The 25,591-nt window shown below is 36.8% G+C and overlaps 1 protein-coding gene across 1 annotated transcript in view; it reads right to left on the reverse strand.

The window, feature by feature from the left end:
* Positions 1–7,511, reverse strand: part of SPAG17 (sperm associated antigen 17) — a 221,521-nt gene extending 214,010 nt beyond the window's left edge. The window contains exon 1 of the mRNA XM_060120028.1: positions 7,425–7,511. Within this exon, the coding sequence (XP_059976011.1) occupies positions 7,425–7,511 (87 nt within the window). The remainder of the gene's footprint in view (positions 1–7,424) is intronic.
* Positions 7,512–25,591: the final 18,080 nt, after the last annotated feature.

The following is a 25,591-nucleotide window of genomic DNA, read 5'->3' on the forward strand; positions in this document are numbered from 1 at the left end:
AAATTATAATGTGAGGTTATGAAAAGTCCATTTCCCTCTTAACATTCTTCCTAGCAACTCAGTTGTTTTCATTGGCCTTTATTAAAACAACCTTTGGGTGAACTGGCAAATTGTTTGGTAAATATCAATGAAAGCATATTTCAGAAAATATAGTAATAAAAACCAACCCAATTTCAGAAATACGCTTGCTGCCAGACATCAGTCTTCAGCTCATATTATGAGTATTTCCAGTAAGTCTTATACATTAACATGAGAAATAGCTTACTGTTTAAGATAAAAAAAGTTGAAAAATACTTCACTGCCTCTCAAAAATTATTCAGGGGTTCTGTCCATAAAATGTATTTCTCTTTTGATAAACTGCATTTATAATGGTTTCAAGCACTTCAATTCAACTGAACATTTTTCCTCCCAAACCTACTGAGACTGCTTATTATCATCCTAGTATCTATATACTTTACAACTTTAAGAGGTCTGGAATATTAATATTTCAGCAATACCTATCTGGAACCCTTATCTACTTTCCAAACCTTTATAAGATGGAAGCTTTGTTCAAGACTCCAAGGAAATTCTGTTACTATTTTTCAAGAGTGCACAACTCAGCTATTGTCACTAAGCTACATTTAATAAGAGAAAAATATTATTCCTCAGCTGAAGTCTAATGAGGAGGAGAAACTGCTAACTATATGTTCTAAAGAGTGTTCACTTAAATGCCTCCTGGTTGGCAGATAAAATATCTCTGTGAAGTGAAATGGAATCATTGCATAGTTCTTTTGGGGGTACTGTTACAATCAGCCTATATATCTGTTATGATGGTTTTTTATATAAATGTTTTCTGTCCCTTCCTCTTCTCTTAGAAAACATCTCCTCAGTCTAACTGTCCTGGTTTCTACAATAAAGGTTTCATCATATTTCAAAGTAAATCAGTGAATTAATTTCGTATAGAGTTTGAGTGTGGTTCTGTGTGCCTATAAACATGCTGGTCGTTGTGGAGTAGATACAAGGAGTATAAGATATGATTTTTCTGTGAAGCAGCTCACATTACATCAATACTTGTGTTCTATAAAACATGAAATGATAGCAAATAATTCAAGGCATTCTCACAACCAAGGACTGAGTTGTAAAAGACAGAGCCTAGATCCAAGGTGGGGGAAGATAAATGTGGGTTAGGGTATTTAGGAAAGCTCACTGCAAGGCATGGCTTTATGAGAGCCTCGAAGAATGGGTCTGACAGGGGAGGGAAGGTGGAAATTCATTTCAAGCAAAGAGACTAATATGAGTGAAAAAGCAGGATGCAGGGAGTGAACTCTCTTATTGAAGGGTTATTAGATGCCAGATGTGATAAAATATTTATGAAATGAAATAAATATCATTTATTCCTCACAGCAAATCTTTGAGGTGGATATTATTATCTCCATATGACAAAAGGAGAACGAGGCCCAGAGAAGGTAAGACATTTGCTCTAGGTCACCCCTTAGGCCTTTCAAAATCAGGATTCGACACCTAGGTCTACCTGGCCCCAGAGCTGGGGCCTTCTCCAGCAGCTCATTGCCTCCTTTGTGTGCTTATGCTTCAAGGAAGAGAATGTCTTGCCTCTAGCAATTCAATGTGATGGTTAAATGGGGGCCAGTTTAGGGCTTCCCTGGTGGCATAGTGGTTAAGAATCTGCCTGCCAATGCAGGGGACACGGGTTCGATCCCTGGTCCAGAAAGATCCCACATGCCACGGAGCAACTAAGCCCGGGTGCCACAACTACTGAGCCTGCACTCTAGAGCCTGTGAGCCACAACTACTGAGCCCGTGCACCACAACTACTGAAGCCCGCGGGCCTAGAGCCCATGCTCCACAACAAGAGAAGCCACTGCAATGAGAAGCCCGCACACCGCAAAGAGTAGCCCCCGCCTGCCACAACTAGAGAAAGCCCGTTCATCAACAAAGACCCAACATGGCCAAAAAAAAAAAAAAAAAGAATCATTATTTAAAAATATGTGGATATTTATATTAAAGAAGAGTTGAAGGCTTAATCAAGAAGCAAAATCTTAATGATAAATATAAGGCAAATGACAATGAGTATCCATTCCCTTAAGCTGGGTATTAGGGACCTGAAATCATCATTACGAAATGAAATCAGTGGGCTTCCCTGGTGGCACTGTGGTTGAGAGAGTACGCCTGCCGATGCAGGGGATGCGGGTTCGTGTCCCGGTCCGGGAAGATCCCACATGCCGCGGAGCGGCTGGGCCCATGAGCCATGGCTGCTGAGCCTGTGCGTCCGGAGCCTGTGCTCCACAATGGGAGAGGCCACAACAGTGAGAGGCCCGTGTGCCGCAAAAAAAAAAAAAAAAAAAAAAAAAAAAGAAATCAGTGAATTGGAATAGTGAGGCTGGCTGGGTTAGGGAATGTGTAGATTGCCATAATTGTTTTTCTGTTTTTTTTTTTTTAACATTCTCTATGATGGGTTGCACAGTAAGTGAATGAAATAATAGCTGTGACAATAGTTGGTCTCACAAGTTATGGCTGCCTTCTTGCTACACCTAAAAAGGAGAACTTAAACTTGGAACAAATGAAAAGAAATAACCATCTTGGATAATTTGAAAATATGGAAGTACTTAAGAATTAAAACTAACAAAATCCCAAACCAAATCAACTCAAACAAACTTTGGAGAACCCTCAAATTCTGAAGAACATGTTTGGGAAAAAAGTCTATAATACCTTAAAGAAAAAGAAAAGGGTTTGTATCTGGCTTCTGAATATTCACTATACTGGTATCATGCTGTCACTTAACACAGATAACATTGTGAGGATTTTCCCCACTGTGTTAACACAAAAGGTTTGATCATAACACAAGATTCCATTTGAAACATGTAGCTCACTCATTTTGAAGCCACGTGACAATCTGTAGGCTTCTAAAAGGAATGGCTATGCTGTTTGAACAATTTTGGTAAATTTTCCTAAATTTTCATGAGCAAAGCTTCTACTAATCTCCCCTTCCCCAGCATCACCTGCTATGTAGGTTTGTAAGAAATGGAAAAAATCAGAATTGATTACAAAATCTCTCAGACCACAGTAAGATCAGCAAGATGGCCAACTAGAAAGCTCTAGGCCCTCTGTCCTTCACAGAAACATTAGAAAAACAACCAGAGATTGACTAAAATACTTTATAGGAGCTCTGAAACCAGTCAAAGATCTAAAGCAACTGAATGAATTCCCAATCAATAAAAAGCCACATTCAATATGGTAGGAAATTTTGTGGCACTCCTACTCTCCCTTGCCCCACCCTTTCTCTGGAGAAACGACAATCTTTTCAATAATTCGTGCCGGGAAAACTGTATATTTACATGCAAAAGAATGAAGTTGGACTCTTACCTCATACCATAAATAAAAAGTAACTAAAAATGGACCAAAGACCTAAATGGAAGACAGAAAACTCTTAGTAGAAAACATACAGTAAAACCTTCATGACTCTGGGTTTGGCAATGATTTCTTTGATATGACACCAAATGCATAGGCAACAAAAGAAAACTTAAACTGAACTTCATCAAAATTAAAAACTTTGTACATCACAGTACACAGTCAAAGAGTAAAAAGGCAACCCATGAAATAGGATAAAATATTTGCAAACCATGTATCTGATAAGGGATTAATACCCGGAATATATTAAAAAAATACTCAACAATTTAACAATAAAAAACCAAGCAACTTGACTAAAAATGGGCAAAAGAAGATACACAAATGGCCTAAAAGTACATAAAAAGATGTTCAACATCAAAAATAATCAGGAAAATGCAAATCAAAACCACAATGAAATACTACTTCACACCCATTAGGATGGCGGTTATATATAAGTATATAAATAAAAAACACAGACTGTTAAAAGCATTTGGTGAGGATGTGGAGAAACTGGTGGGAATATAAAAATGTTATAGCTGCTATGGAAAATGATATGGCTGTTTCTCAAAAAATTAAACATAAAATTACCATATGATTTGGCAATTCTACTTGTGGATATACACTCAAAAAATTGAAAGCAGGGACTCAAACAGATTTTTGCACACTCATATTAATAGCAGCATTATTCACAACAGCCAAGAGTTGGAAGCAACCCAAATGGCCATCAACGAATGAATGGATAAATAAAATGTGTTCTATACAGACAATGAAATATTATTTAGCCTTAAAAACAAGGAAATTCCAATACATACTACAACCTGAATGAAGCTTGATGACATTATGCTAAGTGAAATAAGCCAGTCATAAGAAGACAAATACTGTATGATTACATTTACATGAGGCACCTAGAGTAGTTAAATTTGTAGACACAGAAAGTAGAATGGGGGTTGCCAGGTGCTGGGGGGGAGGGAGGTGGGGGAACTACTTAATGGATGTATTTTCGGCTGGGGAAGATGAAAGCGTTTTGAAGATGGAAGATGGTGATGGGTGCACAACAATGTGAAGATACTTAATGCCACTGAATGGTATATTTTAAAATGTTTAAAATGGTAAATTTCATGTTCTGTATATTTTACCACAGTAAAAAATACAAATAAGAATATCTTAGACCAAAATGTTTCCAGATAGCACCTTCTGTCACTGAGCACCTGGGTTAACACATCCTCCTCTCACTGTGGCCAACAGAGTCTGCCTTGAGAGTTTCATGAAAAGATTTTAATTTCTATGACACCATAGTATCTTTAACTTCTTAATGCTGCTAGATATCATAAATATGTCTATGTCATATAAAGCCCACACTAAGATGCATTTTTATAATCTTGTACCTAAATATTTCCTGTATATCTAATTTGAGATGTGATATTTTGCATATCTTAATAATACAATATACGCACAAATAATATTATTTATTCACATATATAATAATAAGCTAAATATTTGATACATGGATAGCAAAGTTAGTAAATGACCACTTGATTGACAGAACTAATTTATGAGCAATGTATCCCCAGGAGCCATCTAACCTACATTTTTCTCTCTCTCAATTTAAGTGTCCCAGATTTATTTAAGGCACATGTTGGTCTCCTTACCTAAAATAATTGTCCTCCTTCCTTCTACCCACTCAACTTCTACCTATTCTTTAGAGTTCAGCCAAAGGAAAGTATTTTATAAAGCATTTCCTGGCTATCCCAGCCCACTTTCATCCTCCTAACGTCCAGACTCTATATAATCATTTAGTGCTTAGTAATAGACTGCCTTGTATTATTTGCTATCATTTTATGTTTTAGAACCAACTAAAACGTACTGAGAAATTGATGATTATTCTAGCCTGAAAGGACAGCCCGAAACAGTGATACAAGGTACATTCACTAAAAGCAAATTGTGAACTTGCTTATTCTCTGTCAACTCTAGTGCAGCTCAATACGAATATGAGTTCAAAATCACTACTGATTAGGATTACTAAACTGGCTTATGGAAGACTGGGAGGAAAAATTCCCTCTCTGCGACCCCCAATACACACGCAACACACACACAGTAGCACACACATACTCAACCACGTACACTGGAGCACAGTTTGCATAGAAGTAGCAGCTTTATGGAAAGAAACTCTGGAAACTAAAGCAGTAACATTTTTTGAGCACCCAATATGTGCAAAGCACTTTGCTGAGCCCTATGAATAAGGAATTCACACATCTACAGTCATCTTTAACCAAAATTCAGAGTCTATTACATTGGTGGTTAGGGCATGCTTCTGGGCATTGGCTTAATCTGGGAATTTTCCTCTTGGATCAGACATGAAACCAAGCTGAGAAAAAAATATGAGAGGAGGTGGAGGGTGATTGTCTTCCCCCTGCAATAAAGAACCCATATTTCAACAAACTGAAGAAGTTTACTTGTTGTAGTTAAAACTACATATTGCTTTGAGTTCAAATTCTTTCTATTAATACATAAGATTTATTGAAATTATATTGTTTAAGCAGGAACAAGAAAGCTGAAAATTATTTCAGGTTTTCAAGCCATAAGGGAAAATAGTGCCTTTAGGTTTTCCACTCAACTAGGAAAATTATAGCTTCATATTTGCAGCACTAAAGCTAATGCAATGTCAGCAGCTCCATCAAACTCTGTTGTTCAGCAGTTTATAATTCAAGCAGAAATGTTCACTCCAAGCCCAAACTTGGCCTACACAATTTCAAAGAAAATGAAGAAAAAATTATTTTGGCTAGTGCTAACTTATAAAAGCAAAAGAGAGGGTCTTTTATAGAGTATTTCAAAAAACATCTAAGAATTTGAGAACGTAACTGAGAATTACTGAGTTGACATCCTTCATTCCTAAGGTTATAGAAATAACCCCAAATTCCATGACATCATGTCAGCATCGGCAGTATCTTAACTACTTTCATGAAATTCTTCATCTGGTAGAATTTCATATTAGACAGAATTACTGTTCATAGGGAAAAAAAACAATTATAGTGGAAAATAAGGACAAATAGGTAGACATTTCTCATGAGGGCATCATAAGACTTTAGATGTATTTTTCCTTTAAGTACTAACTCTCTAGTGAAACATACACACACATAGAAAATGAAAAAAAAATTCTAGTTTTTACAGTGTTTTGCAATGGCAGGCAGGAATTCCCAGAATCTAACTTCCTCCTTCCAAATGTCATCTTAGAAACAACTTAGTGTTGAAGTGAATTTCTGGCAGCGGATGACAGGAACTATTGGGCTGACCAGCTCACTGGAGGTGGGTGGGTGTGAGTGAGGTGGGGAGCTAGTCAGTTCTGGGATGGCAATTTGAAGTCATGTGGCAGGTGGGTTATAGATTGCCTTTGTGTCATCCTACAGATGAGTCTAGCAGCCAACCCCTCATTACTCTGATCTCCTACAGTACCTTCAAAATACATCAAAACTTTTGAGATTGTGGTATCAGGGCATTACGTAAGAAAGTCATCCTTTCCTATCTGTAGAAGGCTCACTTGTATTAAATATGTTGATACCTTAGGTATTCCATGTCTGTTTTCATACAGCATTTATTAAAGCTGTACTATGCACCAGGCTACAGATGATCCAACAGGATTTCTTTCTTCAGGAGAAGTCAGGAGGAAGCGAGCAGCTCATAAAGACAACTCCAGTACAATTGTGGAGTGCCATCTGGATAACTTCACTGAAAAGGATGCTGAGGTGTCCGAAGGACACCTTGTCTCTTCACCACCACGCACCTTTCACCACCTTTTGAAATCCGCTTCCCCTTCCTTCTTCCCTTAACGCTCATTTGGTCTGGTCGAGCACTCCCTGCGGATGGGACCCTGGGTCGTTTTGTGTGAAACCATCAGGCCTGGGAGAGCAGTACCAAGTACAATTTTCGGAGGGGACAGCGGTGTCGTCTGGAAGGGAAGGCTGGCCTGGCAGAGTTGTCTGCAGGGTCTGGTCGGGCTTTAGCATTGCGCGGGGGCAGAGAGGATTTACGGGGTTCTGGGCATACCTGGTTGAAGGGTGCGGCGATGAGCGAGGGTTCCCATATCTTAGAACCTGTGGTCGCCGTCCCGCCTTTCTCTTTTTTGGGTGCCATGCAGAGAACGCGAGGAGCACTGGCCTCTAAACAGGACTTAGGCCTGGACTAAGCGTCCCCGCTGCCATAGTAACCGAAGCCACGCCCAGTTCCTGAAGGAATTGTCTCCCCTCTGCCAAACCTGTTCTGAATCCTCGGGTCAACCGATTCTGTCGCCATGGCAACCGAGTTTCCTGGAGGCGCTGCAACTTGTGGGCGGGACTCCAGTCCCCTTCGTTAATCTTAGGATTTCCCAGCAGAAGAAATGTGCAGGTGGAGAGGGAAAGGACGAGGCTGGCCTCGAGCTGGTCAAGCTTTCTTTTACTCACTTCTATCCTCTGCTTCTTCTTAGAGCCTTCTCTGGCCTGAGGCATTGTCTTGAAATTCAAAATCCCTGGAATCCCGTCCAGGACTTCTTCACCAAGATTTCTTTCACCCTGGGTAACCTAGAATGAAGAACTGACTCTCCTCAGAAGACAGCCCGTGCCAGTTTTCTCTTCCACTCTAATCTGCCCAAGATGCTTCACTATGTGAGCCAAATTTGTCTCCCAACCTCCATCCTCTGCTTTGGTCTCTGTTCTGCCTCCCAGGGCCTTACTAAACAAGTCCAATCACTCTTCCACAGGACCCTTTATATAATTATAGTTGGGATTACTGTCTTTATAAACCTCTTTCTCTGCCTGAGTAGCCCCAGTTCTTTTACACTGTCCTCCACTGCTAACTAGAGTCTTTTTCCCCTTTCCCCACCTGCAGCACGAATATCTAACATATCCTGATCAGACAAAGTTCCCAAAGTAATAATGATAGTAATAATAATAATGGTAATAACAACTCTTGTTTTTTGAACACTGGCTATATGCTGTTGTACACAGTTATATTATTTAATTCTTAAAACCTTGTTCCAAGTCCCAGAGTGTATCACTGATGGTCAGATTTAGGATCCAGGATTATCTGAGTCTAAATTGTAATTTAGCAAATGATTTTAAAGAATTAAACTTTTTAAAATTCAAAAAATGAAGATTTCAGGATGGAAGAATGCACTTCCAGTATAATCTTTTATGGATCCCTTTGTGAAGTCCTACAAGGATAAATTTAAATATAGGTTTTCCAAAATTGATTTAGAGAATTGAAAATAAACGTTTTATTACAGAATGCTTTTTGCCAGTTTTGGCCTGTTTCATTATTCCAGAGAAAGTGCTATACTAGATAATTTATGATACAAAAGGGGAAGACATTGTACAGTAACCAAATTTATAGGGAGTTTCATCTTAGAATTGGTCTGTTTAATTTCAGAAAATAGGTGTGAATGACAATGTTCATAGTTTTAAGAAGCAAAAGCCATTCAGCTAAAAGGGGACCCTGGCAAGAATAGAAAAAAAAAATCATTACCATCTGTCATACATTTATGCTCTTTTGGTATAATAAATTGTTTCCCCCACTAAATATAAGTTGAAACTTTATAAGCTTATACTTTACTACATAAATTTTCCCATATGTCTGTGGCTGAAACAAAGCTATTTGGAGAATTTTCTTTCACATTGGCAGAGTCACTCCTGGTTTGTTTCAGTTTTTCCAGTAAGATTTTGCATTTAACATTATTTAGCTCACCAAGGATCGTCTACTTTTAGGGATGCACTGTTTCTTTAGGAAACAGTGATTACAGAATTATTTTTTTCAAGTTTTACACTTTGATCTTATAGTAAGTTCAGTGAACTCCTATTCAGGTGTAAAGTCTGAGGCATGACTCTCATACATGAAAAGGTTCTAGGCAGCTATTGATGTGTCCAGTGTTTCCACTGTTACCAGGTAACATCAGGAGCTATGGACCAATTCGCTTCTAGGCCAAGATTGCAGGCATTCAAAGTACATTTAGCTGCAGCAACCTGCTTGCCCTCAGCTCAGAAGGCCTCACAGATGTCCTCTCGTTTCTCAGATTGGCATCCTACATCTAAGAACACCTTTCACTATCTGGTTGTGCTATTTACCATCATGATTACTGTGTTTGTAACGTTCCAAATAGAATGTTATAATGCATTGTCCTGGAGTTTTTATTGTGTGTGATGCAGAGGGCTTGATCTCTTTCAGCTACAAGGTCCAAAACATGTGGAGAATATTACACCTGCTTTCAATGGTCAGCATTAGCTTCATATTCCGTCCTGAGTGCAAGTTAAAGTGTTGACTTTAATCTTTAAAGCTCCTCATTGTTTAGAAGCCAGTTACTCCAGATATCACATCTCTCCTTATGCATCATTGTGGCAATTAAAATCAGTTGCAGTGCTTGCAGTTCATAATCCCCAGTGAATTGTGGGGAGCCTGGGAGTAGATCATTTATAAAGAGGAACTTCCTAGGAACCCTGTTTATGTCAAAGATAAAAGCAATATTCAAAGTTTACCGTTTTGGCCTTGAATGTCTTGTCACATAACTATACATCTCTGAAACTATAATTAAGTGCTGCTGATTTAATTTTTATGGTATTTTATGTAATTTGTGGCCAAGCATTTAGAATATCAATCTACGTTTTAATGAATCAGATAAATAACAGTTGTATATATGAAGAAATAGGAAAAGCTACAATTCATCTGTTTCATATTTGTTAGTGTGGGAGTTTTTACTTGAGTATTCTCTCACTCAAGTTTTTCTTTGAATCTAATTTTAAATGTCTTCAGTGAAGGGATTTGCTAAAAATCCTTTGGGGACTATTTCAAAATCCATAACTCATGGTAAGTCATTTCTCTAAATGCTTAGCTAAATGTTTGATTTCTTAATGTTTTATCAGATGTCTGTTACTTATACATTTGCACTATGTTAAATAATAACTTTTTAAAATTGTGGACAAAGTTCAAAATCTATGTTTGAGTGGAACCTATACCAAAGTGTATTATGCCAGACCATGGAGCAATCTTTTAGGGAGAAAAGATGATTTGTCATGGGGTTATGAGGAGCTGGGAGAATTATATATGGTGGTTTAGACAAACAGTGGTATCTGCTGCGCCTCCTTCCTCAACTTCTATCTTTCTCTTTTCCAGCTTGACACTCTCTTTCAGCCTTCCTAAAAAATGCAGGGTACCACGAGGGAGATGTCTGAATGATTTCCAAGGAAGTTTGTCTATGACTATGATCTTGTACATCTTAAATGCAACTATGCAGAGTTGCTTTTTTCTATCTTACACATGCCTCTCCTTGTTTCCATGAATTAAAATCTTGTTTTTGCTGGCTTCCAACTTTTGTGTAACATTCTGCTGTCAAATGCACCCAAATTAAGACTATCTGCAGGTACCATACTGCTGCACTTACTGAGAAAAGGGGTCCTGTTCAGTGGGACGAAGCTGCTTCATTTCCTCTTATATTTCAAACTCATAGATCATTTGTTTATTCAATGACTTTTAGTGTGCTTGCTTAGGTTTCTTCTGCACTCCAAATGTGGTATTTTATAACATATCCATCTCTATGAAAGAATATGAATTTCTCTGATTAAATATCATTTTATTTCACTGGTTGGTTGGTGTTTTGGACGCACAGGCTCAGCAGCCATGGCTCACAGGCCCAGCCGCTCCGTGGCATGTGGGATCCCCCTGGACTGGGGCACGAACCCGTGTGCCCTGCATCGGCAGGCGGACTCTCAACCACTGCGCCACCAGGGAAGCCTTGATTGGTGTTTTTATTTATAGGGATAGGGAATACCATTAGAAGAAGGGTCTGGGAGTGGGCTGGTGAGGAAACTGGGACTTTGGTTTTTAGAGAAATTCAGTTTGTATACACCTGAGACATCCAAACATGTAAAGTAGGTAACTGGATATGTGGCCTTGGTAGTCAGAGCAGAGGTAGACATGGGTGAGTCATTTACTTATCTGTAGCAATCGAGCCTGAATGGATGAGCTTGCCTGGAGAGACCACCCAGTGAGCAGGGGAGCAAGGCCTAAGGCTGAGCTTTAGGCGTCCAACGGTCAGTGGCTGTGAGAAAGAGGATGGGCCTGGGAGTGGAGGTGTGGCCAGAGAGGAAGGAAGGAATCCCAGTGGGGCTCGAGTCACTGGAGCCAAAGGCTGGGGGTATTTCCAGAATGAGGGAGTGCCCAGTAGTCCTGACTGCTACTGAGAAGCCAAGTAAGAAAGTCTGAAAAATGCCTGCTGGATGTAGGAACAAAGAGGTCAGTGGTAGTTGGTTGCTTTTCTTCGAAGTCTTTGGAAAAGTCCACTGACAGACGAATGGATAAAGAAGGTGTGGTAGATACAGTGGAATATTACTCAGACATAAAAAGTAAGATCCTGCTATCTGCAACAACATGGATGGATCTAGAGAGTATTATGCTAAGTGAACTAAGTCAGATAAAGACAAATACCTTATGATATCACTTATGTATGGAGTCTAAAAAAACAAAACAAAAACACACTCATGGATACAGAGAACAAACAGGTGGTTGCCAGAGAGGAGGAAGGTGAGGGGGGTGAAACAGGTGAAGGAGTGATTAAGAGGTATAAACCTCCAGTTATAAAATAAGCCACAGGGCTGTAACATACAGCATAAGGAATATGGTCAATAACATTGTAATAATTTTGTCTGGGGACAGATGGTTACTAGACTTATCATGGTGATCATTTTATAACATATGCAAATGTTAAATCACTATGTAGTACACCTGAAATTGTATGTCAATTATACTTCAATATAAAAAAAGAAAACAGCAGCAGTGTTCATTTGAATGTAATTCCTATGCAGGTAATTTTTCTTACTGTTCTTGGATCAAACTAATTGTGGTGGTTGTTCATATGTCAACTTGACTGGGCTAAGGGATGCCCAGATAGCTGGTAAAATACTATTTCTGGCTGTGTCTGTCAGACTATTTCTGGAAGAGATGACCATTTGAATCGGTAGACTGAGTAAAGAAGATTGCCCTCACCAATTCTGTGAGCATCATCCAGTTGACTGAGGGCCTGAAGAGAACAAAAAGCAGATGAAAGACAAATTTGCTCTCTGCCTGAGCTGGGGCATCCATCTTCTGCGCTCAAACGTCAGTGCTCCTGGTTCTCAGTCCTTTGGTTTTGGAATGAAACTGCACACCACTGGCTTTCCTGGGCTTCCAGATTTCAGAGAGCAGATCAAGGGACTTCTCAGCCTCTAAAATCTCATGAGCCAAACTCTCATTTTTTAATATCTATTTATCTCTTTATCTATAGATATAGATATAGATCTCCTATTGGTTGTTTCTCTGAAGAACCCTAATACATTAATCTTTAAGAGTGCATTTTTTAAAAGTTACATTTCCTATAGTTTTATATGAAGAGAGTTCTTTAAAAATCATATCAATACGCAGTTTTCACTGTGTGCATTTTTTGACCTTTTTTGATATTGATTAGTATTGGCTTCTATGTGAAGTATAAAGAAATATTTACAACACTGGCATCTTTTATGTTTTTAAGAAATTTAAGAGGGGATTTCATTGAAACCTAAAGATTCTTTCTAGTAAGAATTTAATAGAAAGAACACCATCTTACTGAAATCTACTTTAATTATGTTTTGTGAAAAGGTCAGTCCAAAAAACAAAGAAGGATTCCCTGATGTTAGGAAAAGGTCTTACACTCAATTTCTGTCCCCTTCCAAATACATATTCTCAGAAAACCTCCAATGAAAGCTCCATCTTATGGCTGATGTAAGTGGATATAAGGAAAGAATATGAGGAAAAATAAAACATTTGAAAGTCAGATATTAGGAAGGAAGACTATAAGAAAATACTCATTCAAAAATAAAATAATTTCAGCTGATGCACAAGTCAATCAGCAGAACAAATATTGCTTTTAAAGGTCATATTAGGGGTTGCTTTCTCTGCCTCACTCCATTTCTGAATGAATCTATTCAGTTCTTCCACTATTTCCTTTAAGGGAGCCAACCATTTCTAACTTCACCTACCAAAATAATGGTTTCATTGACTCTTTCTTATATTTCAACTCTTTGCTATATTAAACAAAACCTCATTCTTTGTTATGCTTTGATTGTTACACTTTTTCTTTTGTGCATAGCAGTGCTTTCTTTATGCTCCCATAGTTCCCCACCCCCCTTAGGCTGGCTATTAATCTCTAAGCTTCTATTTTTGTTCACAATCAAGTTATACAATTTGTCAATCATCCACATTTTAAAACTTTTATGATTATTTTTGCCTCACAGTATGCACGCCATCTGAGCCAGCTGTCTTTTTTTTTTTTTTCTTTTTCGCAGCACAGGCTCCGGACGCACAGGCTCGGTGGCCATGGCTCACGGGCCCAGCTGCTCCGTGGCATGTGGGATCTTCCCATACCGGGGCATGAACCCGTGTCCCCTGCATCAGCAGGCGGATGCTCAACCACTGCGCTATCAGGGAAGCCCTGAGCCAGCTGTCTTAATCCTTTAGAGTGTGGCCATTTTTCTCTACTATACTTTTGGGTAATAACCATTGCCAATTTATCCTGCTAAGTAAATTCCTCATTTTATTGAAATTGTTTATACAAAGCTTTTTTTAAAAAAAATTATTTATTTTTGGCTGTGTTGGGTCTTCGTTGCTGAGTGGGCTTTCTCTAGTTGCGGTGAGTGGGGGCTACTCTTCGTTGCGGCACGAGGGCTCAGTAGTTGTGGTTCATGGGCTCTAGAGCGCAAGCCCAGTAGTTGTGACACACGGGCTTAGCTGCTCCACAGCATGTGGGATCTTCCCAGACCAGGGCTTGAGCCCGTGTCCCCTGCATTGGCAGGTGAACTCTTAACCACTGTGCCACCAGGGAAGTCCCTATATAAAGCTTAAGTTACTCACATGTATGCCCATAATCTCTTCTCCCTCCCACTTCACTCTGGTAGAAGTCTGAAACCCTATTTATTTATTATCGTAGTTTCCCAAACTCCTCCATATTAGCTTTCTGACTTGCCATACTCTCCTTCCTCAATACCACAGAGGCTTATTAAAAATCAGAGAATCAAATTGTGTGCCAAGAGGCACTTCCAGAGATCATCTTGTACTGACAGGACAAAATTCTTTCTCCTGGTTCACCCTCTGCTGGCTGTGTGACAACCTTGACCAAATCACTTAACCCTTCTTTGCTTCAGTTTCTTTTTGAAATGGGGATAATCATGTTTGCACTACAGGGTTGTTGTGAAGATTAAAATAGTTAGTAGATATAACTGCTTAGTACAGTTCATGGCATATACTGTGCCCTCAATATATACTAGCTAATATTTTTCAAATAAACTTTTTATTTTACAGTAGTTTTAGATTCACAGAAAAGTTGCAAAGCTAGTGCACATTGTACCCATATACCTCACACCCAGTTTTCCCTACATCTTAAATTAGCATGTTAAATTTGTCACAACTAATAAATCAATATTGATATGCTATTATTAACTAATGACTTTTAACCTAATGTCCTTTTTCTGTTGCAGGATCCCATCCAGGAGGCTACAGTCCATTGAGATATCGTGTTTCCTTAGGCTCCTCTAAACTGTGACAATTTCTCAAACTTCCCCTGTTTTTGATGATTTGACAATTTGGGGTTGTAAAATATTTTGCAGAATGTCCCTGGGTTTTGGTTTGTCTGATGTTTTTCTCATATTGATACTTAGGCAGGAGTCATGGGATTTGGGAGAAAGACTGAAGACATAAGGTACCATTCATGAGAATCATATCACATCAAGAGTACCTGCTCTCAACATGCCTTATCATTGAGGATGTTAATCTAGATCACTTGGCTTAGGTTTCTCCACCATAAAGTGTCCCCTCCCCCAACTTTCCACACTATATTCTTTGCAAGGAAGTCACTATGTGCAGTCCCAGCCCACATTTAAAATCTGGGGAGTTATGTCCTACCTCCTTGAGGGGGGCAGTATCTACATAAATATTTGAAATTCTTCTGTATCAGAAAATTTCTACTCTCATCTATTTTATTCAATCAATCAATCATTTATTTACATCAGTAAGAATCATAAATATTTATTTTATCCTTTGGGTTACAATCCAATACTACATTATTTATTTTGGCACTTAACTCAGTTGTTCCAGCTTTGGCTGTTGGGAGTACTTTCATTTGGCTCCTGGGTCTCCTTGATATATCCCCTTATTGTTTTCCTTTTTCCTTTGAGCACTTCCTTACTTCCTGGCATTACAAGATGCTCCAGGCTCATGTTGCATATTCCTGCCCCAGCCCTAGAATCAGCCATTTCTCCAAAGAGCCCTAGTTCCTTATATTGGAGAACTGCATTAAAAACCCAGATCTGGGCACTGGGCATGCTCTTTGCTACTGGAGTGTGTTTTGTTTCTAGGCTCTCTCAGTAGAAAGAATTAAGAAATAGCACATGTATATACACATACATATATTTCTATATATACATATGTGTCTCTATTAAGGTAAACATGAGTTCATACTGATGTTTACCACTCTAATCCAATACCACACAGTTCCTTCTAGCCTGCTAATATTTTATTAGCTATTCATTCATTCAACAGATTTTGTTGAGTGCCTATTAGATGCCAGGCCTTATGCTCAGGACTGAGGAATAGAAAGTATGGTGGATACTATCCCTACTCTCATGTGGCTTAGAATTCAGGTAACAGCTTAAATTTTTACTTTAGTTCTTTGGTACTACCAAGGATTGACATCACTCATAATAGTCTATTTTCACATCTTTCTATTTTTCCCACCATATTTCATTCCCCCACTTCCAAGAATGTACTACTTTCTAGTCACCTATTTCCCTCTCTACTCTCATTTCTCTTCCAACTCCTTGTCCTCTGCAATTTTTCATCTCTCATAAAACACACTCCAGCAGAAAAGAGACTATAATATGATAAGCATATTACTACTTCCATTGCAAAGCTCTTTCACATCTCTTTTTTGACTACAGAATTCCTTGAAGAAGATAAGGTTATTACTAAGGTGTTTTGTCCATAGTGGTATTTTATGATTGCTACTGACATGTATGAACTTGTATGGGATGCTTCACAGAGGAGGCCCCAGATGGTCATGTATTTCTGTGAGAAATTGCAGGGCACAAGCTATTCTACTGGGCAGATAGATGATCTCTATTCATGCAAAACACTATGGGGCCGCTGATTTTAGTGCCTTCCTTTGCTGCTTACTGAAAAAAGTTCAATGACATTTTTATATATTCTTACACTTAATAAATATTTTCTTTTATGTTAAATTCAACCCGATCCTTCTCACCACTTGAGGGAAACTAAGATTATCTCTGTCCATGAAGGAAACTCACTTGTAATTTTCTTTCTCATACTGTCCTAGTTTCGTTTGGATAACAAATTTATACTAGCCTATAAAATGGACCGTGCCATATATTCTTTTTTCTGTCTGCTGATGGAGTTTATATAAGACTGGAATGAACAATTCCTGGATTATTTAGAAGAGATCACCTACAAAACTATATGGGCCCAGTGATTTAAATTTTTTTGTTGTTAAAAATTATTCAACTACTGATTTAATTTCCTTAATGGTTTTAACATTATTTAGGTTTTCTAGTTATTCTGGAGATAGTTTTAGCCAGTTATACTTTTCTAAAAATGTTTTCATTTCTTTTGTTTTAAAATTAATGATATAAGGATGTCCATTGTCACCACTTTTATTCAACATAGTTTTGGAAGTCCTAGCCACAGCAATGAGAGAAGAAAAAGAAATAAAAGGAATACAAATTGGAAAAGAAATAAAACTGTCACTGTTTGCAGACAACATGATGATATACACAGAAAATCCTAAAGATGCTAGCAGAAAACTATGAGAGCTCATCAGTGAATCTGGTAAAGTTGCAGGATACAAAATTAATACATAGAAATCTCTTGCATTCCTATACACTGACAACGAAAGATCAGAAAGAGAGATTAAAGAAACAATCCCATTTACCACTGCATCAGAAAGAATAAAATACCTAGGAATAAACCTGCCTAAGGAGGCAAAAGACCTGTACTCAGAAAACTATAAATTACTGATGAAAAAAATCAAAGATGACACAAACAGTTGGAAAGATATACTATGTTCTTGGATTGGAAGAATCAATATTGTGAAAATGAATATACTACCCAAAGCAATCTACAGATTCAATGCAATCTCTATCAAATTACCAATAGCATTTTTCACAGAATTAGAACAAAAATTTTACAATTTGTATGGAAACACAAAAGACCAAGAATAGCCAAAGCAACCTTGAGAAAGAAAAATGGAGCTGGAGGAATCAGGCTCCCTGACTTCAGACTATACTACAAAGCTACAGCAATCAAAACAGTATGGTACTGGCACAAAAACAGAAATATAGATCAATGGAACAGGATAGAAAGCCCAGAGATAAACTCACACACCTACAGTCAATTAATCTATGACAAAGGAGGCAAGAATATACAATGGAGAAAAGACAGTCTCTTCAATAAGTGGTGCTGGGAAAACAGGATAGCTAAATGTAAAAGAAAGAAACTATAACATTCTCTAACACCATACACAAAAATTAACTCAAAATGGATCAAAGACCTAAATGTAAGGCCAGACACCATAAAACTCTTAGAGGAAAACATAGAACACTCTTTGACATAAACCACAGCAAGGTCTTTTTTGATCTACCTCCTAGAGTAATGAAAACAAAAACAAAAATAAACAAATGGGACCTACTTAAACTTAAAAGCTTCTTCACAGCACAGAAAACCATAAACAAAACAAAAAGACCACCCACAGAATGGGAGAAAATATTTGTAAATGAAGCAACCAACAAGGGATTAAGCTCCAAAATATATGAACAACTCATGTAGCTCTATGTCAAAAAAATAAACAACCCAATCAAAAAATGGGTAGAAAATCTAAATAGACATTTCTCCAAAGAAAACATACAGACAGCCAAAATGTACATGAAAAGATGCTCAACATCACTGATTATCAGAGAAATGCAAATCAAAACTACTATGAGGTGTCACCTCACACAGGTCAGAATAGCCATCATCAAAAGTCTATAAACAATAAATGCTGGAGAGGGTGTGGAGAAAAGGGAACCCTCCTACATTGTCAGTGGGAACATAAATTGGTACAACCACTATGGAGGTTCCTTCAAAAAATGAATATAGAGCTACCATGTGATCCAGCAATCCCACTCCTGGGTATATATCCAGAGAAAGCCAAAATCCGAAAGTATACATGCACCCCAGTGTTCACTGCAGCACTATTTACGATAACCAAGACATAGAAGCAACCTAAATGTCCATCGTCAGAGGAATGGATAAAGAAGATGTGGTACATATATACAATGGACTATCACTCAGCCATAAAAAAGAATGAAATAATGCCATTTGCAGCAACTTGGATGGACCTAGAGATTATTATAGTAAGTGACATAAATCAAAGACAAATATATGATATCACTCATGTGGAGTCTGATTTAAAAAGATACAAATGAACTTATTTACAAAACAGAAACAGACTTACAGATATCAAAAACAAACATATGGTTACCAAAGGGAAAACGTGGAGGGGAGAGGCCAATTAGGAGTTTGGGATGAACATACACATACTACTATATATAAGATAGATAACAAACAAGGGCCTACTGTATAGCACAGGGAACTCTACTCATTACTCTGTGATAACTTATATATGAGAAAAGAATCTAAAAAAAGAATGAATATACGTATATGTATAACTGAAGCACTTTGCTGTACACCTGAAACTAACACAAAATCAAAATCAACTATACTCCAATAAAATTAAAATTTTAAAAAACTATGATACAGTGGCCCATCAGCCTGGTCTCTATTTAAAACAAATTTGAAAGAAAATAACAAAGAAGAATTTTCATGTCCTTTGGATTTATATTTTGCTCATTTCTCATTGGGGAAGGCTATTATCTAAATAAGAAGGGACAAGATAACTACAGTGGTCAATTTTAGGAACAAAGATTGGTGGAAGAGTAAACAAAAAGACAATACAGTAAATAATTTGGGAAATTATGTAGGAAAACAAGAGAAGAAGAGGTAGACAGGAGAGTTTTTCAAACAATATACAAAGAAAAGAGTTAGATTCAGGGGTTCAGATTTAACAAATATTGTTTAGCCTCTATTATGGGCCTGCCTATATCTTAGGCTTTAAACAAAATGTAAAAGACCTCTGCTTTAAAGGAACTTACATTCTAGTTGTTATCTATCAGTTAAGATTAGGTTGTCTGCATTAAAAAAAAAATGTTTAAAAAATAAAAAAATCATATTTTCCCCTCTAACATAAAAAACAAAACTGAATATAAATAAAATTAATGATATAAAGTTGTTATAATATTCTCCATTATTTTTATCACTGAAAGAATGTAATTATATCTCTTCATTCTGAAGGTTGTATATGTATGCTTGCTCGCTTTTGTCCTGAGTAATCTTTCCAGAGGTTTGCAAATTCTATTAGTCTTTTCTAAGAACTCTGAGATTTTTTATTCTTTCTATTGTATTTTTTTATTATTTTTGCTCTTTGTTATTTCCTCTATTTTCTATGTTGTATTTGATGTTATCAAATTTATAAAGTTGAGTGTGTAGTACATTAATTTAACCTTTTCTATTTACTAATAATTTAAGCCCTCATATTTCCATCCAAGTGCTATTTTAGCTTTATATCACATTTTGATTAGTATTTTACTACTGTTATATCTTCTAATTGTCATTTCTTTTTGACCCGTAAGTTATTAGAAATGTGATTTTATGTTTCCAAATGTATGAACTTTTTAATATTTATTTTTAACTTAACTGTATAAAGATGAATTTGTTCTAAATGATATTTATTCTTTGAAATTACTGACATACACTTAATGGCCAAATCTGTGTTTTATTTTTGTCAATGTTTTATGTGTACTTAAAATTGAGTATTCCTCAATTGGTGGAAGCAATGTCCTGTGTAAAGGTAAGATTGAGCTTGTATTTTCATTTTTTTTTCAAAATTCCTGCTGATATTTTTGCCTGGTTTATCTATCAATTATTTAGAAAGGTGTTAAAATCTCTCTTCTTAAAGGCAAAATCTCTCCTTAAAAGGTAAAATCTCTCTCCTTAAATTCATCCTTGAAGTTTAATCAAATTTTGCTTTATATACGTTATATCATTTGACTCATACAAGTTTAGAATTATTATGCCTTATTATTTTCATATTAGTGATATTGTCATATCATTAGTTAGTAGTGATATAAAATTTTTATCATTATGTAGTGATTCTGTTGCTTTTGTAGAATGATTTTTGCCTTAAAGTCTATTATTTTTTATGTTAGTAAGGCTAATCAAACTTTCATTTGGATAGTTTTTGCCTGGTTCACCTATTTTCATCCTTTTCAAGCTTTTTGTATTCTTTTTGTTTAATCGCAAATAATCATTTAAGAAATTCAGTCCAGAAGTCTTTGTTTAATTTTAGAGCATATACGCTGATTATTATCAACAATTTATTTAGGTTTATTTCTTTTTTTTTTTTTTGCTGTACGCGGGCCTCTCACTGCTGTGGCCTCTCCCATTGCGGAGCACAGACTCCGGACACACAGGCTCTGCGGCCATGGCTCGCGGGCCCAGCCGCTCCGCGGCATGTGGGATCTTCCGGGATCGGGGCACGAACCCGTGTCCCCTGCATCGGCAGGCGGACTCTCAACCACTGCGCCACCAGGGAAGCCCTAGGTTTATTTCTACCACATTATTTTGTACTTCTCTTTGTTCTGCTTTTCTAGCTATCTGCAGATTTTTTCCTCCTTTCTTGACATTTTATTATTATTATGTTTATTTGCTGAGGCTTTTCTTGATTGCTTCATTTTTACCCTCTACTAGTATGCAAGTTATACACTCCATTTCTATTCTTTTAAAGGTCACCTTAGAAATTTTAACATGCATACTTGAATTATCAAAGCCTCCTCCCAAACGAAAAAGGACTTTAGACCACTCTAAATTTCATCAACCCTTTGTCATTTATACACTGCTGTTGGGTAGTATTTCATTCCATTTTGTCCTCTCCTCAACAAGATCGTCAATGTTTGTTTGCTTAGATACTTAGATTTATCCACTATTTGGGCTACTCTTTGACCATCATTTCTTCTTTTAATTCAGATCTTTCCTCTTCTATTTCCCCTTCTTTGTGCAACTCAACCCTTATAATTTACTTTAATGATAATCTGTTGGAGATAAAATAGATTTTATTTGCATGAAAAAGTATTTATGTTACTAAATTCTTAGAAGATAATTTCATTTGGCATATGATTCTAAGCTGATGATAACTTTCTTTCAGAATGTTGAAGTAATTATTCTCCAGTTTTCTGGTTTCCATGGTTACTGACAAGTCAGCAATAAGATTATTTGTTGTTTCTTTGTGTGTAGCTATTATGCCCTCTCTGGTTTTATCAGGATCTTCTCCTCATCTTTGATTTTCTACAGTGTCATTATGATATATCTAGTAATGACTGCTTTTTATTTATCCTGCTTGGGATTCATTCTGCTTCCTGAATCTGTCAATTAATATCTTTAATAAATTATGGAAATTTTCTCAGCAAGTATGTCTTCACATATTTCCTCTCATCCATTTTTTCTATTGTTTTCATTTGAAATTCCAAGATGTATGTTTGATCTTCTTACTCTATCCTTACATTTATTACTTGTCTTATATTTTCCATATCTTTGTTTCTCTTTGCAGGCATACCTCAGAGATATTGAGGGTCCAGTTCCATACTACTGCAATAAAGCAAATATTGCAATAAGCAAGTCATATGAATTTTAAAACTTCCCAGTGCATATAAAAGTTGTGTTCACACTAAACTGTAATCTAGTAAGTGTGCAGTAGCATTATGTCTAAAAAACAATGTACATACCTTAATTAAAAATAGAGCTACCATATAATCCAGCAATCCCACTCCTGGGCATATATCCAGAGAAAACCATAATTCGAAAGGATACATGCACCCCAGTGCTCATTGCAGCACTATTCACAATAGCCAGGACATGGAAGTTACCTAAGTGTTCATTGACAGAGGAATGGATAAAGAAGATGTGGTACACATATACAATGGAATATTACTCAGCCATAAAAAGAATGAAATAATGCCATTTGCAGCAACATGGATGGACCTAGAGATTGTCATACTGAGTGAAGTAAGTCAGAGAAAAACAAATATCATATGATATCACTTATATGTGGAATTTTTTAAAAAATGGTACAAAGAAACTTATTTAAGGAACAGAAATAGAATCACAGATGTAGGAACCAAACTTCTGGTTATTACTGGGGGGAAAGGATAAATTGGAAGACTGGGATTGACATACACACACTAGTATATATAAAATAGATAACTAATAAGGACCTACTGTATAGCACAGGGAACTACTCAATGCTCTGTAATGGCCTATGTGGAAAAAGCATCTAAAGAAGAGTGGATATATATGTATATGTGTAACTGGTTCACTTTGCTGTACATCTGAAACTAACACAACATTGTAAATCAACTATACTCCAATAAAAATTTTAAAAAAATACTTCATTGCTAAAAAATGCTATCATCTACATCTTCAGCAATTTGTAATTTTTTGCAATAGTAGAATCAAAGATCATTGATCACAGATCACCAAAAAATTATAATGATAATAAAAAAGTTTGAAATATTGTGAGAATTACCAAAATGTCACACAGAGAGAGGAAGTGAAAAAATGCTGTTGGAAAAATGGTGCCGATAGACTTGCTCAACACAGGGTTGATACAAACCTTCAATTTGTAAAATACATAGTATCTGAGAAGCATAATTAAGCAAAGTGCAATAAAACAAGGTATGCCTGTACTAAATTTTCTGTAATTCATTCAGATTTATCTTGTATTACACTAATTTTCTCTTCATCCATGTCTAACTTGCTGCTTAATATTTCATTTTTATGAAAATAAAAAAAATCTATGCAATATTTTTCGTAAAATACTATGTGAATTTTTTAAAAATGTGCCTGGTAATTTGAGTGTCTTATTTATTCCTTGATCTATTCAATACTCTTTTTTTTCTTTTAACGCAGTAAGCATGCTTATTTTATATTCTTACCTGATAATTCTACCATTTGAAGTAGTAAGTGTCTCTGAATACATCTTTTGTCACTCATGGAGCATTGCTGCTTTGGGCATTTTATTATTATTACTTTCTTTGAGTACATATTACTGAAATATTTAAGGCCTGGATTGGAGGTATCTTTCTCTCATAAGCATGTGTATGCTATTTCTAAATTTGAAATTTTGCAGATTACAAAACTACAAAGCTTTGAGGGTGGGCTTGCAGTTTTAAAGTCTCAGAGAGATTTCGTTTTCACCCTCTGCCAAGGCTAAGACAAGCAAGTTTCTTTGCTGTCACCCTCTCTGGAGTGGACTTCATATATGCACACATTTGGACTATTTCAGCAAAGCTGTACTCCCTTGCAGTTTCAGCTTTATGTGGGGGCCTACTATTCAATGACCCACCTCGAGTAAGCCCTAGGCATTCTCTCTAGTCCTTCCGCTCCTCACGGGATTGTCAGAATGGAAGCGCATGGTCACTTTGGTGATTCCTTACCTTCCCAGTTTCCTGCTTTTACAGATACTTTGTTTTTGGCCTCTGAGGATTTCTCTTACATTCTTAGCAGCTCAATAGTATACTTTAATATATTTTAAAATACAACTTTAGTCAGAATTTTAAAGTTTTTTTGTAAGGAGAAGGTTGTTCACTGTACTTAGTGTATCATATTGTCACAAGTATTATAATCCATTTTCAAATAATGTCTATTCTAGACAAGGCAGCTTTCAAAATGAAAGTGCAACAGGTAACCTATTTCCTCTTAAATTATCCCCGCAGTCAAGAACTCCCATCTGATCAGTTGGTGGACATCTGGCAATTCTGCTTCAACATATGCAGCCTCATTAGTATTTGTATCTTTTAGGAAGAACATTCTTTATGTGAACAAGTTTTAAGAATTTATTTTCCTAAAATTGATATTTATTTTTTTGCTTATATGTACCAAAAATGAACAAAACCTATTCAGTGATAGAAACACTTGAATATAAAGGAGAGAACCTATGTGAGGTGGTAAAATCTCTAAAAAATATGACCATTCGAATATTCTCAGGAAGAGCCAAAGGTAATGTCCTTTACCCTAATCCCCCCACAAAGACTTTGAAAACTAGTATAAGCCAAAAATGCAACAGAAGGATCTTCTGAGAGTGAGACGGAATAAATCTTCCAAGCATGGAATAAATGTCACTGCAATCAAAGGCATTGTCTACCACATGAGAGGAATACTGAGCACATATGCAGAGCATAGGAAATCCTCTAGTCAAAGGTCACACATTAATAGGCAACAAACTGTACAAAATCACTTACTGGGAGAACAGCACAGATATAAAATGCAGATTTGAATGGAACCACACCCTACATTTACTCCTTTTTCCTGGTGTACAAGGCCCTATATTGCCCTTGGGAAATGAGCAATGCACTAAGAAATATTAAGGAGGGGCTTTATGGATGGAAACAGATGGAGTGGGCTGCTGGCAGTATAACGGCTCTGTGAATTGCATTTCTTGAGCATTTTGAAGTGGGACGGGGCAGAAGAGGAAAGCACAAAGAACAAGAGGAAGAAGGTACGGGGCTTAGGTTTTCAACAGAAAGACTAGTTGTGGCAGCCAGATGGAGAGACGTCTGGGGAGCTTGTTTGGATTTTCTTTGGTTCTTTAAAGGGAAAGCAATGTTGGCTCTGAGATTCAGAGCCTCTTTATAATTGTTTATAATTGTAACTCCCCTCACATTTTTATCCAGGAACAATATGGAATAATGGAAGAACTTTATATGTAACTTCCTGTCAAACTGCTTTAAAGAAAAAATATGACTTTTCTCAATGAGTTACATTTCCAATGCCCATGGAAATGCTGATGCAATGGATCTGTTCTGAAAATAATCAACTTGAAAATCACAAGTATAATAAGAATAGTTTTATACTAGTTAAATACTATTTAGCAGCCCAGGAAAGGAGAAGGGGTAGATATTTTCCAAACCTCCTAAGTTAAAATTCAGAATGTTATCAGATTTACATGAAGTAGAATTTTGTTTATATTTTACTTATCTTTTTCATTCTCATTGGAATCTTAAGATAGGCATTTGTCTGAAAAG

Source organism: Mesoplodon densirostris, chromosome 2 (assembly GCF_025265405.1).
Source record: "Mesoplodon densirostris isolate mMesDen1 chromosome 2, mMesDen1 primary haplotype, whole genome shotgun sequence".
Classification (NCBI taxonomy): domain Eukaryota; kingdom Metazoa; phylum Chordata; class Mammalia; order Artiodactyla; family Ziphiidae; genus Mesoplodon; species Mesoplodon densirostris.